The 15,921-nt window shown below is 40.3% G+C and overlaps 1 protein-coding gene across 2 annotated transcripts in view; it reads right to left on the bottom strand.

Annotated features, from left to right (window-relative positions):
- The window catches only part of LOC110954968 (solute carrier family 45 member 4), a 69,501-nt gene that overhangs the window by 38,053 nt on the left and 15,527 nt on the right, over nucleotides 1-15,921 (bottom strand). For both annotated transcript variants that reach the window (XM_051956095.1, XM_022199748.2), the window contains exon 3: nucleotides 8,933-10,294. In XM_051956095.1, coding sequence (XP_051812055.1) covers nucleotides 8,933-9,251 — 319 coding nt within the window. In that variant the 5' untranslated portion in view covers nucleotides 9,252-10,294. The remainder of the gene's footprint in view (nucleotides 1-8,932; nucleotides 10,295-15,921) is intronic.

Below are 15,921 nucleotides of genomic sequence, written 5' to 3'. Positions count from 1 at the left end.
ACGCTTTACCAGCTTCCTCCTGTGCCACTTTGAGCTCAGTTCTGAGAAAGTTTGTTATGTAACGTGGTGAGCTCGCGACTAAAAAGAACGACACCACACCGTCTGTGCTCGCCGCCTCCTCCTTGTTCCCCGACTCTCTCCTTTCAAAGGCTCCCCTCTCCTTTCTTTTCCACCTTATCATCTTTCCTAATCCCCCACTGCCTTCCACTCTTAGCTCACTTTTAACTGCATTAAGTCATTAGGTGGTGTTCCTACTGAGGGTGACTTTCACTGAGGACAACAATGAAGATATATCTGGAGGAAGAGCAGAAAAAAATCAAAGCACGGGAAGCCAAATCAGTCCCTGTGTGGCAGGTAAAGGCCATGAAAAATCAGCCACAATTGCACAGTTCTGATGGAACTGACGGCTTTTAAAGTTTAGAAATTAAATTTTTATTAAATGACATGCTATTTAACTTTGATTACTGCCTTTCATGGTCATTTTATAGAGAAATATTGACATTCACAAGAGTTTAAGATGCCACATTTAATGACTTTTTCTGCCAGACATACCAAGATTTATATGGTCTTGACCATAAAATATGGAGTCAGTTCAGAGGATAATGCAACACATGATGTGTAAATGCAAGTATCTGCGGAGCGAAGCATCCTGTGACACTGAAAAACAGAGATTTTTTTAGAATAGCAAAGTCTTAACGACAATATGGAAACAATGTGACTTTGTCAAAGGGGCCGAGAAATATGACCCAAATCTGCAGATCAGCACATTGTTTAGCTGTCTGGCCAACAGATTTACGGTTTTGGTTCAATCTCAGCAGTTCTACAGTGTCATTTCTGGTTGCAGAAAGCATGTTTTCAGTAAATAACCTCAAAAACAAAACACTGCATATTACCTGCTCTGCACCAAAAAGGAGACAAACACATAGCGGAGCATTTACCAATGAGTCAGACACTTTTTAAGAGTTGGTAGAGGCCAAAAATCAAACCTGCAGTGTCACAAAAATGAACGTTTTAAATCTAATTTCTCAAACTATTCACTTTGATTTGTTTCCTCTTTTGTAAAATTGTAGATAATAACTTGTAAAATCCCAGAATAAAGTACTAATTTGCATGTGAAACATAAAATGACACCATTTTGTATTGTTTTTAAATCAACAAAAATATAATTATTTGACCCATATTTTGCATCACAGAAAAAAGTATATTAAGGAATGAGAAAAGGTGAATATTTTGTACATTTGTCTGAAGCTCCAGACGCTGTATATTCATAAATGGTTTACATTTTCTTGTTTACAGTATTCTACCTTTGTTGTTCTAGCACCTTTGCTACCACATTTTCACAGGATTTTTTTTATTTTTTTTTATTTTGTACAACAAAGTGGATGACAAAGTTGCTTTGAAATGATTAAATGTGTCAAATGTATTGTTCCAAATTCACGAAGAGTGAGATGAAAATAACGTTTTTTTGTTATGATGGCCAATGTTCCACTACTGACAGCGTAATAAGAAAAATGCACTTTAGTGTTAGCTTCAGCATTTGTCAGTATTTACCTACCACACCAAAGTAGTTAATACAGGATCCTATAGTTGGTCCGCCATATTCTGCATTTAGATTCAATGCAGAGTCATCATACGACACAAGGTGATGATTTTGATCACTTACTCACTTTTTATTGTCTTCAGAGTGAAATTCAATGCTGTTTCTAAAGAGGATGAAAGTTAGATTATTATACTCTGACACCCAATGCTCCCAGCGTAGTGTCATTATCTGCGCTGTGACAAATGAACTGCAGCGAGCCTGAGGACTTCTTCTAAATTTCTACCACCCGTGCAGCTGCATCAATCTCATCCACACTTTGTGACACCAGCACTGTCTGACATTCTGGGAAAGACACTTATTCACTACTCTAATGGAGAATCAAGTGAGATCAACATCATTAAGGGTAAGCATGCAGACTGGAGGAAACTGGCAGTCTGGTCTGAAGGTAACACAATCAGCCAAACAGCACTTTTAAGGCTTTCAAATTAACAAGTTGCGGTTTTATAGTGAGTTTTGAGCCATGACTGTTTCTTGGCAACCTACAAATGGTTTCCATTCAATAGGGCAAGCTGTGCTCATCTCCATCCAGCTCTGTACCTCCATGAATGTCCATATTTAGTGGAAAGGATTCACCTACACATCAAACAATGTCCAGAAGCACCAGGAACAAATAACAGACATAGACAGGTCACAACTAAAACAGAAACGGACATGCTATAAAACACAGCATGAAAGTTTGTGCTGTGGAAAAGTACAGCATTTGGATAAGGCTTGAAACATGAAAAACACGAGAAAAAAGGGCTGTAATCACTGCACAGTGAGTTGGAGGAATCCATACAAGTGAGATGTCAACACTGCGAAGCTCAGCCCAATTTGGTCCCATCAGGTTTGACGTCTAAATTATAAATAAAACTGGCTCAACAATCTCAATATGTGCTGCTGCCTTTGGGGGGAAAAAGGCCGCGTCTCCTTGTATGAGAGCAGAAAAGAGCTCGGCGTGCTCTCCACACAGGACCTTGTAAGGTAGAGGTTTCTTATCCTTTCTCCTGCGTTGTGTAAATATGGGCTCCTTGACCACACAGTGTCAGCTGCACACACACATTCAGACACACACAGCCTCTCTTTCTCTGACCCCGATGTTGTGGGGTTGCAAACACAATGGCTTCACTCAGGGTGAGCCAACCAGCCAGCTTACCGGCTATCCAGCTAATTCCAGCAGCTACAGTCGGTCTACAGCACGCATGGAGCGCTAACTACCTATAGAGGGGTCGATATTTGTTATCCAAAAACTTGGAGCTCTGCCCGCAGTTGGAGGGAGGTTTGTTTTCAAGCTCGCTATGTTTGCTAGCAGGCTGGAAACATGAATGAATCTGCACAAAAACAACCAATAAAGATACATAACTCCCACCTAACACCCAACACATGATCCAAAATGCATTTTCCTTCTGCATTTCTTCCACCTTGTTTGTCCTGTCAGCAGTTTTTCAACACAGTCACAAAGGTTCTGTCAACACTTTACAATGGAGTTTCATGAGAAAAAGAGTTTTGGTCCTCTGGGGATTTTTTTTTCTACTGCATGCAGTAACAGACAAATGGCAACAAGGCTGCGGTGACACGACATACGAAGGTCTAATAATACATCCATGGTGCCAATCAGCACACAGAGGAAAGAGGAAAACTCTCCCTCATAGGCTGAACCATACATGCTGTTCATGTTTAGCCTGTATACCCAACTGCAAAACCATCCAAAACCAGGTATGGTACAGAAGCTGTTGTGACCACACTGCACAGAAAGTAAAATCTTCCCAAATGCCAATGGGAAGAGACAGATATTCCATATCTATAACTGATTAAACGACTATTTGTAACAGTAAAAGACTCACTCAGAGTGATCAACCTACAGACAATTAATAATGTTGGTGTTTGATGTCACCAAATAAAGTTCCAAAAAGCCAACTTCTTGCAACCTGCCCTGCACCAAGCTTTAGTAAGACAAAAATAGCTACTGTAACTGGTGAGCAAAGTGGATCCAAACCTTTAAATGAACCAATTTTTCTGTCAGGAGCTGATCTGGACCAAAAAGAAGCCAAAAAGGGAGTGATATTTGCACTTACATTCCATTCTGGAGAGCGAGACCGCGCGGGTTTTTTTTTTAATTTTTCTGAAATGCGGAAGTCGGAGAGAGAGCCATATCACGCTGGGAAGATGGCAGCTGATCGTAGAGGCAAACAGGTTGCAGAAATTATCTAGTGTTATCTTGCAATATTTGAAAACGGTATATTTGTTTTACTGTAAAGCACTTTGTGCACTTCAAGGGCACACCATTGAAATGCACTGGCGGAATCCCAGAATCAGGCAGCCACTTACCTCTGGTGTGTGTGTGCCCTGAAGAGATAGTTCACCAGTTTACTTGAAATGTTAAGGATTGCAAAGTGTGTATTTAAAAGGGCTTGTATTTTATTTTTCTATTTTATACGATCACAGACTGTTGTTATTTGAAGATATTTGTCAAGTTTACTTGAAATTTTATAGATTGTATTTGTTTAAAGTGAGTATTTAAAAGAGCTTGTATTGTTTGGGACCAATAAAACTGACACTTTGTATGTCTCTGCTTCTGTGTCATTTATAAATGCTTTATAAAGCATAGATAGTCCTCACTTTAGATGGGCTCACGGAATATACTTAACTAATGAGTAGTAACCGCATTAATAAGTTATTCATTGAGTATGAATATGTGTTTGTAAATTATATACTAACACAGTTGCTAACCCTTTATAAAGTAGTAACAACTGAGATTATCAATGAGCAACAAAACATTTTTAACCGGATTTATTAAGTGCTTAGTAATGCATAATAAATGCCATACAGATCATGAATTCATGATTAATTAAGCATGTATAACTAATTAGTTACAAATGATGAGTTAACGATGAATTAAGCACTTTACTAATGTTCAACTAATGCTGAATAATGTGTTGGTTGAACATTTAAAACTGTCTTTACTAATGCTTTGTAATGCATTACTAATGGTGAATTCATGATGAGTTCATGAGGATTTAAGGATTAACTAATGCTGAAATTATGCTTAACCAATGCTTAACTAATGCTTAATAGTGTATAGTTATTATAAAGTGCTACCTTCCTCTCTGCTCTGTGTGAACACAGCCTGCAGTTCAGCCAAAAAGTCCCAGGATTTTAGTCACCTGACCGAGCTGAGTCAGTCGTGGCTTCCTGGTTTCGCAGAGCGTTGCAGAATTTTTTGCTTTGTACAGAATGCGGTTATTTCAAATAGTTTATCTGCAGCAAATACAGCGACCTCGATGCGCAATTGCAAGATTCGATTTCATTTTCCCAACAGAACTCCTCGCCGCACATGATTTATTCGACCACCACCAGAAAGTTGAAAATGTGATGATTCGTTCTGGTTTACAGTTTGTGACTTGGATGAATGACGCTTCTACAGATAACGTGCCTTTCAAACCCGCTGGTGGGACTTGGGGTTCAGATGATTAATTACAGTGATTGCAGGATGTGTAAATAAGCAGTTTTCTGCTAACAAGTCTCACATGTCAACTTTATGAGACGATAAAAAGGCAATGTTGCATTTGAAGTCGCTTCCACAGTGATTGATTGTCCTGCAATCTGAACCGAACCACTGTTTTGAAGCACTTCAGGCACATCCATGTAACCGTTTGAGTGTCCTAAAGCATAAAGTTATTTATATAGTAGTTGTCTCAAGCAAGTTGCGAAGTGATTTTAAAGGAAAGCAGCTACATTGAGTTGCTGGAGGTCTTGCGACTACTGAGAGCAACCTACTTTAGAATTCATTTTGATGGAAGGCGACTTTCTCTAATTATGATCAGTGAAAAGGTCAGTCTGGAAAGCATTCAATTAGCCTGACAGGAACAACCTACACGACTAGATTAACTCTCTCTGCAGTGATGAATCACAGCGAGACACTAAAGTCACCACTCTGTCTGCTTCATTTCTATCTATTTCAGCGGACTAATCTGCTGCACTTGTACCTCCCAGTGGGTTCGAAATCTACTAAGAGGGGCTCAGACATATCCTGATCTAAAAAAAAGTAGGCTAGAGCAGCTAAATGAGGGCTAAAATGGGAAAACGAAACATGAAGCACCTCTCCTGTCTACAAGCCTGAAATAGTGCTACAGTAATTAAGGTAAAAAGAACATTTTCATGATTCACATGACTGTTTTTTCAATGGCTAATAATAGCTACTTCAGCTTTAACGTGACGTACAACTCCTCTGCGTGAAACTAAAATCCCTTTAATGTGCAACGCTTGGCAGGTCTGTCCTTAAGACGATGTTTGGGAGCCAGATTCCCCACGGCGACTCATCCTGGGTGAGCCAGCCAGGAATCACGGTGGCCACAGGGTGACCTCCACATCGCGTTGTCTTGGTTATGTAAGAAAGGAGATCGCAGTACGTCACTGAGGGAGAACCGGGCTTTTGGAGAGGAAAAAGAAGCAAGAGAAAGAGGAGGAGGAGGGGGTTGCATGGGAAATTACTCTGAATTATAAATAATGTTATGGCTCTTTCAGCCTTTTATCTCTCTGTTGCTCACTCTCCTTTTTTTCCCCCTTCATCCTCTCCTTCTTTTCACTCTTCACACCCTAAAGGCTCCAGTGCACTCCAGACTGAATCGGACTTGGCGTATTTTCAGAAGCTGTCAAAGACGACACTGGGTGCAGATGTCAGTGCGCTCGGTGTGACTTGAGGTCTCCATCTGTGTGTGAGTGTTTGTGCATGTGTGCTGTGAGCCAGAGTGCAAGCCAGCTAATCTCCAAGCGGATCTGGAGGAAGTCCATTCGAACAAGGTGAACAGGAGCTGGGATACATGCCCGGACCTTTTAGCCATCAAGGTGTCTTCTTAAAAGGCAGTACAGCATCAGGACGGACAGCAAGACTCCCTGTTCCCTTACAAGCTGGATTATCTTCAGAAAGTGCCTCATTTGATATGTCTTCTTACTACAAGGATGCAATTTCATACCTCATATTCCAGCCAAATGTATTTTTATTCATGACTTCTTCTCACTGAGATGATTTGCAGCTGTTTCAGTTTATAACAATAATTAGAAAACCTTTGACTTTCTGACAGCTAGCTGGACAAAATAAGACATTCCAAGACATCAAACTGTGATTTCCTGACCTTCTACAGACAAAACAACTTATTGATTAATAGAAAAAAGCATCAAGGACATTTATTAATGACAATAGTGATTATTTCTCTGTAGCTCAAGCAGCCAAGAAAACTATGAGAACTGAATTTGTTTTCACACAGAAAGATGAACCTAAATAGTTCTGACATGGGTGCAGTTCCACATTACGGAATCTTCACAAGTGTTCACAAGCAGAAACTAAATAATTAGAGGTTGTTAAAAATATTTCTGCCTGAAGGTATTTCAACAGTTAAAAACACAGGGGCTTTATGTTCAGCTGCACATACAGGATTGGTTCTAGCAACTCGTAAGAAAAAAACAAGACTAATCTTTGAAATTTTGGCACAAGAATGATTTAATATGGGATGAAGATTAAGGAATAATGAATTTAATTGTTAGTTGCAGCCTTGGTTTTGCCGTTGCTGCGTTTTGAAGAGTCGGTGCAACAGAAAGCCAGTTAGGTGAGGATTAAATGTCTTTCTTTGTTTTCTCACAGTGAGAAGGTGTGCATGAGAGGCTGCAGAACAACAGCAGGTGGCTGGTGATGAGAAAAGAGGTTCACCTTGGCCAGAATATGGGTCAATATATAGTTGAGGGACTTTTGATGTCCATGGGATATATCTTACATACATTTTGCATACTGTCTTTACAAATTCCATAATTATTTATCATGGAAACAATCACCTATTAATGAAAAAAAATGACTGGATATCACTAAAACATCAACTAAATAACCGTCCAAATTTAATAACAGCCACCTTCCAATTAGCTAAACAGTAATAAAATGAGCTTATTCATAAGTTGTTTTGATTGTGTTCTTTTTATTAAGTTGAGATAATCATGACAGATATTTCTTTTTTTGGCAATATATCAAATATTAGATGGAAAATAAATTGCATCTTTTCTCCTCATATGATAATTATGTGTGGTCATTTTGTGTCATTTTGTGCATTTTAGTGGTCATGTGTCTTTTTGTCATTGTTTTGTGTGTCTTTGTACTCATTTTATTTCTTTTCGTGTCATTTTGCAACTTTTTGCAGTTATTTTGTATCCTTTTATGATAATTATGTGTCTCATTGAGTCATTCTGTGTTTTGCTGTGGTCATTTGTGTTATTTTATAACACGAAAAAAACAAATTGCATTTGTGTCGAGAAATCACTTTCAACTAAGCTACCCATTACAAAAACACCTCTCAAGGAAGTGTGTTAATTCCAGATCACATGACCTGCTCCACTAGCCTAGCCACGCTAGGCAACCCACGGCAACAAATTTAATTCTCTGCCAGGGTGGGTCTAGTTACCCTCCATAAGGCTCGAGGTTGGATGTTCCTAAAACTGGCCGAACGAATCACCATGAAGCGTCGAGTCAGAAGGCGGGCGTAACTAAGTGACGACAGAGGCGCGATGATTCTGACAGAAACAACCAGCGCACAATAAACAGTTATCTTTCGACTCGGCTTTGGCCACAGCCCTTAAAGATCTGAAGCTAAAATTCAACTTGAAATATAAACAAAGGACGGCACTGAAGTGTTTCATTGAGAAGAAAGACGTATTTGGACTTATGCCGACGGGATATGGCAAATCCTTAATATACCAGTTGGCTCCGCTGGTTGGGAAGCTAATGGGACTTAGCCACAATCCGGTGCTCTAGGAACTACGTCAGCCTATTCGTTGCACTGATTGGTTGTATACCTACCCAATTGCTGCAGAGTGATTTGAAAGACAATCTTTTAGCCCGCCTCCCTCCCTGTCGAGCGTTCCTAGACCCTTGCGTCTTAAGAGCTGGGTCTAGCGCGGCTAGGCTACTGCTTCACATGATGTCATTTCGTCCTGAAGAAAAGACTGACAAGACTCCAAGGCTTTCAGAGTTATTTCATATAAAACAGTGTGTGAGTCAAGTGTGGATTTATGGCATGTCAACAGGTTTACTGCAATATCTTTATAAATAACTTTCAATTTTACTCAATTGTATATATAATACTTAGAAGAATCTTTGTGTAAAATTGCCATGTGGTGTTTAGTTATAGGCGGCCATGTTGATTTTAGGCCTGAAAACAGCACAAATGTCCACTATGATACCTGTCAAGTACGTTACAAAAAGTCCAGCAATTATATATTGACCCATATGACTTTATACACCATATAAGTCTTTGTTTGGATGTAAAGAAATGGTGTTTTAATGTAAACACTGACCATATGATCACCACTCACCTATCTGCAGCAGTACAGGCGTCACCAGTGCCGTCTCCATGGCATAGCAGAACTCCCGGCCAAACATCACGGCGCCGTGCATCACCCATCTCTTCAGGGGGATGCCTTCTATCGACCCCTCGCTCGCCGACTCCTCTCCTCCTCGGCGTCCTCCTCCGGCGCCGCCGCCACCTCCCGATCCATCCGTCTCGCCTCCCGCTCCTCCTTTCTCCTCATCCGAGCCCGATGCCGTGGAGTTTTTGGCATTGACCCCGCCGACCAGAGATCCGACCTGCATAGCGTCAGCCTCTGTGTTCTGGGGAGGCATGGTGGAGGGCATGCACGCGACTAGAAAACAAGCACACCCTTTCCAACGTACAAATCTGTGAGCAGTTGTGTGAGGAAAAACAACACTGCTTCCACAAACTGCTCGTATCAAATTGCTTGTAGTTTCCGTAAAACTAGTAGTGACTTCCTAGAAGCAACTTCATTACAATCTTTACAAGCTACAAACTGCAACTTATTAGTTATTATATAGCTTTTACATCTGTTACTGAAGTGTTCAAGAAACTATGGAGTGCTAATAACGCTAGAATAAAAACAGAAAACTGTAACAGATAGTGTCCCAGCATGCGAGGTAATAAAGTTTATCTATAACTGGGCCCTGCTGAAATTAGAAAAAAAGTACATACATGAATAGAAATTAATCTGGTACACAAAAGATCTAGCACAGATCCAAAACTTCCAGATCTTCTACAGCGGAAAAAAAAAAAAAATCAATCAGTTCTCCTCTAAACAAGTTGTCCTCCAAAAAACACTGCAACTTCAAACTTGTTAATCCTCTTTGTTTTCCACCCACAGTCGAGCAGAAAGAAAGAAAATCATGAAATCAGCTTTTCCCAAGGCTCTCGCAGAAAATCTCCAAAAAATAAAGGAAGCAGTTGAATTTCACAGGAAGAGTGAGCGGTACATTCCAAGAGTGACTTTGTGCATTTGCTTTCTTTGTGTGTGTCAGGTGTGTGAGATACTGCCTGGAAAACTGTGTCAGCTTTATTTGGTATGACAGTGTGTGGCGTGTGTGAGTGTGTGTGTGTGCGTGTATGTGTGTGTAGGTGCTTATGGCTTTTTTGTCATTGAGGTTTCCTCCTCGTTTCTCTCTTTTTTTGTTTCCTTTACTGTCTATTACAAGCAGTAAAAATCCATATAGAAGACCACTCGGTGAGTTCCAGAGTCATTTTGTGTATGGAGGGCTGGATGGCGGGCTGGACTACGGGGCGGGTGGGGGCGAGCAGGAGGCCACGGGGGGAGGGCGGGGGAGGAGGAGGGCAGGCGGCGACGGTGGGCGGAGCTCCTCTGAAAATCCCCATCGATTGGCTGATCAATCTGGAGAGGGGAAAGAAAAGAAACACACCAGTGAGTTAGGGCAACTTGATTTGCATATTGTGTCCCGAGTGTGTCAACATGAACCTGTGAGGTGCAGGAACATCGCGTGATGAACTGCGTATCAGCTGACATAAGAAGAAGAAAAAGAAGAAGTGGTTTTCTGAAAAGCTGATGCACATAAATGTTGAGACAAGGAAGCTGTGGCTGAGTAAAAAATTGTGGCTAGGGGTGTTTTGATGTGCAACGTATACGGGTTTTCAGTGGCGGGCCGTGCATTTTACACCTAGGCCTTCAATAGTGCCCCGTCTGAATCAATGCACCCCACAATAACTGTTTAATAGCTATAAAAATCTTATGCAGAAATGCAATATAAAGAGCCGTTGAATCGCAGATAGATAACTGAAGAAACAGACCCGGGGGGCACAAGTCTCCTTCTAATGTAGCTACAGCTGCGACACATTTAAAAAAAGAAACATCAATAATAACCTCATAAAACTGCAATATTATTTGGGAAAATAGCAACGTTTTACTGGCCAACAATTCTATTTGTACACAAATCCATCCTCCCTTCTTTCCTCAAAAAGAGTTCAACTACTCTGTCGTCCAGATTATCTGTGCGCTTCAGTTCCATCAAGATGTCCTTTTCTATCGCCATCGAAGCTAATGCTGAAGTCAGCCGGCCCTGTCGTATTTCTGGCATTAATTTTAAATTTGCTTTCGGGCTGAAAATGTCCGCTGGACAGAAGCAGTGGACATGAGGATGGTCACCTCCAAACACACAAATGTGTACAGCAGCCCCATGCTCTCACTCAGATTTTTCTGCTGAAGGAAGTCAAGGTAATATTCTGGCACTTTTATGTTACATATGTCTGAAATTTTTGGTTTCTTTTGTACATTTTATTTTTTGCCTTTTTTTTTGGTAGGTTAGTAGAGAGGCAGACACGAAAGTAGGGAGAAGAAGGGGGGGGGGGACCTGCAGCAAAGGGCCATGAGCTGGAATCGATCCCAGGCTCCAGTTCATAAGCTACCTGGGCACCTTCCTTCTATACATCTACAATAGTATACTTGCACTATTATGGACCCACTGTTAACATATTTACATTATTTTAATCTTCTCAGTCCTTGTATCACTAATAACACCACTACCTCTGTGTTGTATTGCACTTCACATTGTATATGCATCACATTTATACCACATTACACGCTTTTTAAAATACTGTTATATATTTTTTTGCTTGTCCAGTTTTTAAATCTTGACTTTATTGTTGCACATTGTGCCATGGAAGCGAGTGGATGCCTGAAATTCCCTCAATTCAATTCAATTTCATTTAAAGTGCGCAGATTCACAATGCATGTCATCTCACAGCACCGGGCGTTGTAAGGTACAGACCTGAGGAATTAGAAATAGAGAACGGAAAACCCAACAAACCAAACAAATTTGATCTCATCTTATAAAAAACTCAATAGTAGTTTTTGTTTAGAGACACAGTGTCCTGGATGTGCTGGATATTTTAACCTGGAGTTACTTTTAATGAAAAAAAAAAAAAAACGATAAAAAGAAAACTTGTAATCTGCCAAAATGGGATCATTAAGTGGAGAGATGCCGCTTTTTGAAATTCAGGAATGTAAGTACGCACACAGATTTTTACTACACTGTGCTGACGACTGAAATGTCAGAAACTAATACGTCAAAACCTGAACACACTACAAAGAAATGTCTACAGGGCCAGACGCCACAGAGGCAAAAGAGAAAAAGTGTATTTATGTGCCTTTGGTGAACCAGCCGGCACATGTTTGAGTTGTGTGAGAATACCAATATGCTGACAACACAAACTCACGCACACACACAGATACACACGCTCTCCTATGAAAAGAGTCCATTTTTAAAGAGTGTAATTGGCTCGAGCGCATGATTCATCCACGCAGACACTCGGACAGTCTTTGAAACTGGATTTGGTAGGGATGAAAGAACGTAATGTGTTTTGCGAGATGAAACATTTTTTCGAATTGGGCTACTGTTGCAAACAAGAGGGCTTGTGTGTGTGGTGAGGAGAAACGACGGATATGTGAGAGGAAGGAGAGAAAGAGGAATACAAGGCACGAATTTCACCTCACGGAAAGAGAGAGGGAGAAAAACAGTCCGCATGGAAGTTCGACACGATTTCCCACAGAGTGAAATTCCAAAGTGTGTGTTTTTGTGCGCTGCAGCCCGCTGGATTATAACCCATGGAGACGGCACGTTTCGTCACACCCAACTCACACTAACACCGGCCACGTGAACGACACACACACACATCATAATGGTGCTAAGACCCTCATCAAGCCTCTTAGGGAGGATTTGAGAAAGAAAGTGAGAAAGAAGGAGGGAGGAAGAGAAAGGAGGGTCTGAACAGGTGGATGGAAGGAGGGAGAGTTTGGAGTCCAGCAGAGAGGAAACGGTCATATGGATGAGCACGGACTTCACTTTCTCTGCTCCCTCATCTCCGTTTTCAGCGCTCTCACATGTCCACATGAACATTCATGATGCACTCAAGATGGTCATGAATATTTTATCGCTTGCAAACACACAGGCCCCGCCCCACCTGACCTCACACACACCACTGCACGTTGCATAACAGCCTCTCTCTTTTACAAATACGCACTAATTACACATAAAATATGATCACAACAACAGCAAAGAACACCGCAATCTCCGCTGTCAGTGAGAGATCTCGATATTGCGAAACACCCAAAAAAAGGCCAGTCACAGCACGCTAACGAGGAGAGCCGTGGTTCACCAGATATCTCAGTAGGGTGGAGGAGATGGAGCTCTGGCGTTGGTAAGAAATTTCTTTACCGATGATTCACACGTTAATGTGATGTTTAACAGAACCCCCAGCTGCAGTTCTCAGTCACACGACATGTGCGCCGTAATTAGAGCTGCAACTAACGGTTATTTTTCTTTTATCCAGAAATTACATTTATTTCTTATTTAACCCTGTAAAACCCAGTGTTGCAGAAATACATCAGTTTAATTTTTATTATTTTTTTTACATTTATTATTAAATATTATTCCATATTAGTCTTCCATATTATTGTTAAATATTATTAATTATTATTAAATTTATATTTATTATTAAATTTATTATTTTACTAATTTTTTTATTATTATTAGACAGACAGCTAGATAGATAGATAATTGTTTTTTGTTGTTGTTGTTGTTTTTTTTTTTTGCTAATTTTCTTCTCATATTTGGGTCTCACAGGGTTAACTAAGACAGTTTCCTGTCCCCATCTTCAAATTGCGTGTTTTGCAAGACCAACATCTCAAAACCAAAACATATGTTGTTTACTTTCATGCAAGACAGATCAAATCCTCACAGCTGAACTGAAGCTGAACTTCGGGGTGTTTGATGTTTGCGTGTCACTTTTTCAGTAAATGTTTCACATTAGGTGCAAAGTTAAATATCTGTCCATTGTGTAATCAAATAAATTAATCCATGATAATGTAATGTAGGAGCTGTTTTATACGTTAATTATTTCTTCTTGGTGCTGAAATGTAGAATCATATTTTTAAGTTATGCTGCCTGGAAAATCAGACATTATTCAGACAGTTGTGAAAAGGGGTATTGTTGTTTTGGGTGATTATTGTAATAAAAAGTTTCTGTTCAGCAGCCAACTCTCATTGTCATTTTCACAATTTTCTACAGCTAATCATCTCAACAACCACATCTTCAAACAGCACTAGGATCTTGGTTTTAACTTTATTGCTTAGAATAATAATGGAAGTAATAACTTGGGATGAATTTATTGCATCAAAGTGTCTTCCAGTAAAAAGATTTTGAATGGTGTTATGAAAGTAAGTTATTTAAAGGTGAGTAATTTACATATTAGAGATCAACATCTTACAGAAATTACATGAAAAATTAAGAAAGTAAGTGTTGGACAGATAAATAGGAAAGGTAAAGTGAATAACATTGATCATCTTGTTCCAGTTTCCTGCTGGGAAACCTTGCAGAAAATTAATCAATGTGGATTTTACTTTGAACGCTGTGGTTGATCGGGTGATATTTGAAGTTTCAGCCATAAGTATTGAGATTCCGGTGGTCAAATGTGAGCTTAACGCTGATGTTATGAATACATCAGTTCTCAAGAAAATTTTACAACTTTAAGACTTGATTTTTGAACGAAACCATTGGAAATGGATGAATTCCTCCCTAAGAAAGAAAGAAATTTGTCCAACAAAAACCTATGTGCATGAGTCTGGACAAGAAATGAATGAGCTATCTTACATAAAACAATTCTTTTTTGTATTTTTACATAACCGAGTGGCCACAAAGCAGCTGAATTTGTGACACCAGTGACGCAAGAGAAGACACCTGCTGAGCACAAGGAGCCAAATGACTCAATAAACCAAAGAAATGTTAAACAGCACCAGTTGTCACGGCGAAAACTCAGATGAAACACGAGCTGAATCCATTTGAATACTTCTGTAGAACATGAGGGACGGTTAATTCATCTTTTCTGACAGCAAAATATTTAGTCTGACGCTGTTTTGGAAGCTTGAGAGCAGCTCATCAAGTTTGACAAGTTGCAGTTATGTCCTACATGTGCTGTAAATATGCTGATCTGCGCTTGGAACATGTAATTACAGCGGTGTGCGGTTTTTAACAGAACAAAATAACAAGTCGAAGAACACAAACATCACAAGTGAAGGTCTGGGCATCTCTTTCTCATTATCAAACACCACTATCTGGCCTGCATCGGTAATTTTCAGCGCTTAACATGACACACAAAGCGGTGAATGCTATCTGATTACGGGTCCGCACACATGTCGCAGCAGTTAGCTACACTATTGTTCGTTTGTGTATTTGTGTGTCTGTAACATGAGCTCAGCTTATATAGAATTACACCTCAGCTTTTCTGAAGGCCAACATAAACAAAACACAGTCGAACGTGAGAGCAGAGGGCGGCCGAGGGAGAGTAAGGTGGGAAAACGGCAGAGGAGTGAGAGGAGATAGTGAAGATAGCAGAGAAAAGAAACAGGGGAAAAAAGACACAAATGCTCGCTAGTAAACTTTTTGTCTTCAGATGGAGGCAGAGAATGAAAAAAAAGGAGAGGAAAACAAGAAGGGAGTAAAGAAGATGCCTGTAAAGTTCAAGGTTGTGGACGAATTAAGAGTCTGCTGTCTCCAGTGTCTCACAGTTCAGCACACACGCATATACAATCTGATTCTGCAAATGCACACAACAAACACACCTAACCCCGGTCTATTTTAGGGAGTGTTTATTCTTGTGCCAGACCAGATTACCTGGGACATGAAATTCGGGACATGCCCTGTCTTTCTCAAGAGACAGATGAGGTCACAAACGGGGCACAGTGCCAACCTCCAGCGAAACCAGTGACTTAAATTGTGAAATATTTAGCGCGTTGTTCTGCGTAACCCTCGGCTACAGTGACTCCATTCTGCAGAACAAGTTGACACTGCAGACGTGAAAAAACATGAGCGTCTTATCAGTTATGTAAAACCAAGGGAATCTAATTTAGGCAGCGAGGTGGAAGGGGAGGGTAGCAGCAACCACACGCCAACAGACGCCTGACATACCAGTCAATCAAGTCCAACAAGTCTCAATTAAAATGCACTTAAA

This window comes from Acanthochromis polyacanthus, chromosome 11, assembly GCF_021347895.1.
Source record: "Acanthochromis polyacanthus isolate Apoly-LR-REF ecotype Palm Island chromosome 11, KAUST_Apoly_ChrSc, whole genome shotgun sequence".
NCBI lineage: Eukaryota > Metazoa > Chordata > Actinopteri > Pomacentridae > Acanthochromis > Acanthochromis polyacanthus.
The sequence above is the reverse complement of the archived record's forward strand: the minus strand, read 5'-3'. Positions and strand labels throughout refer to the sequence as shown.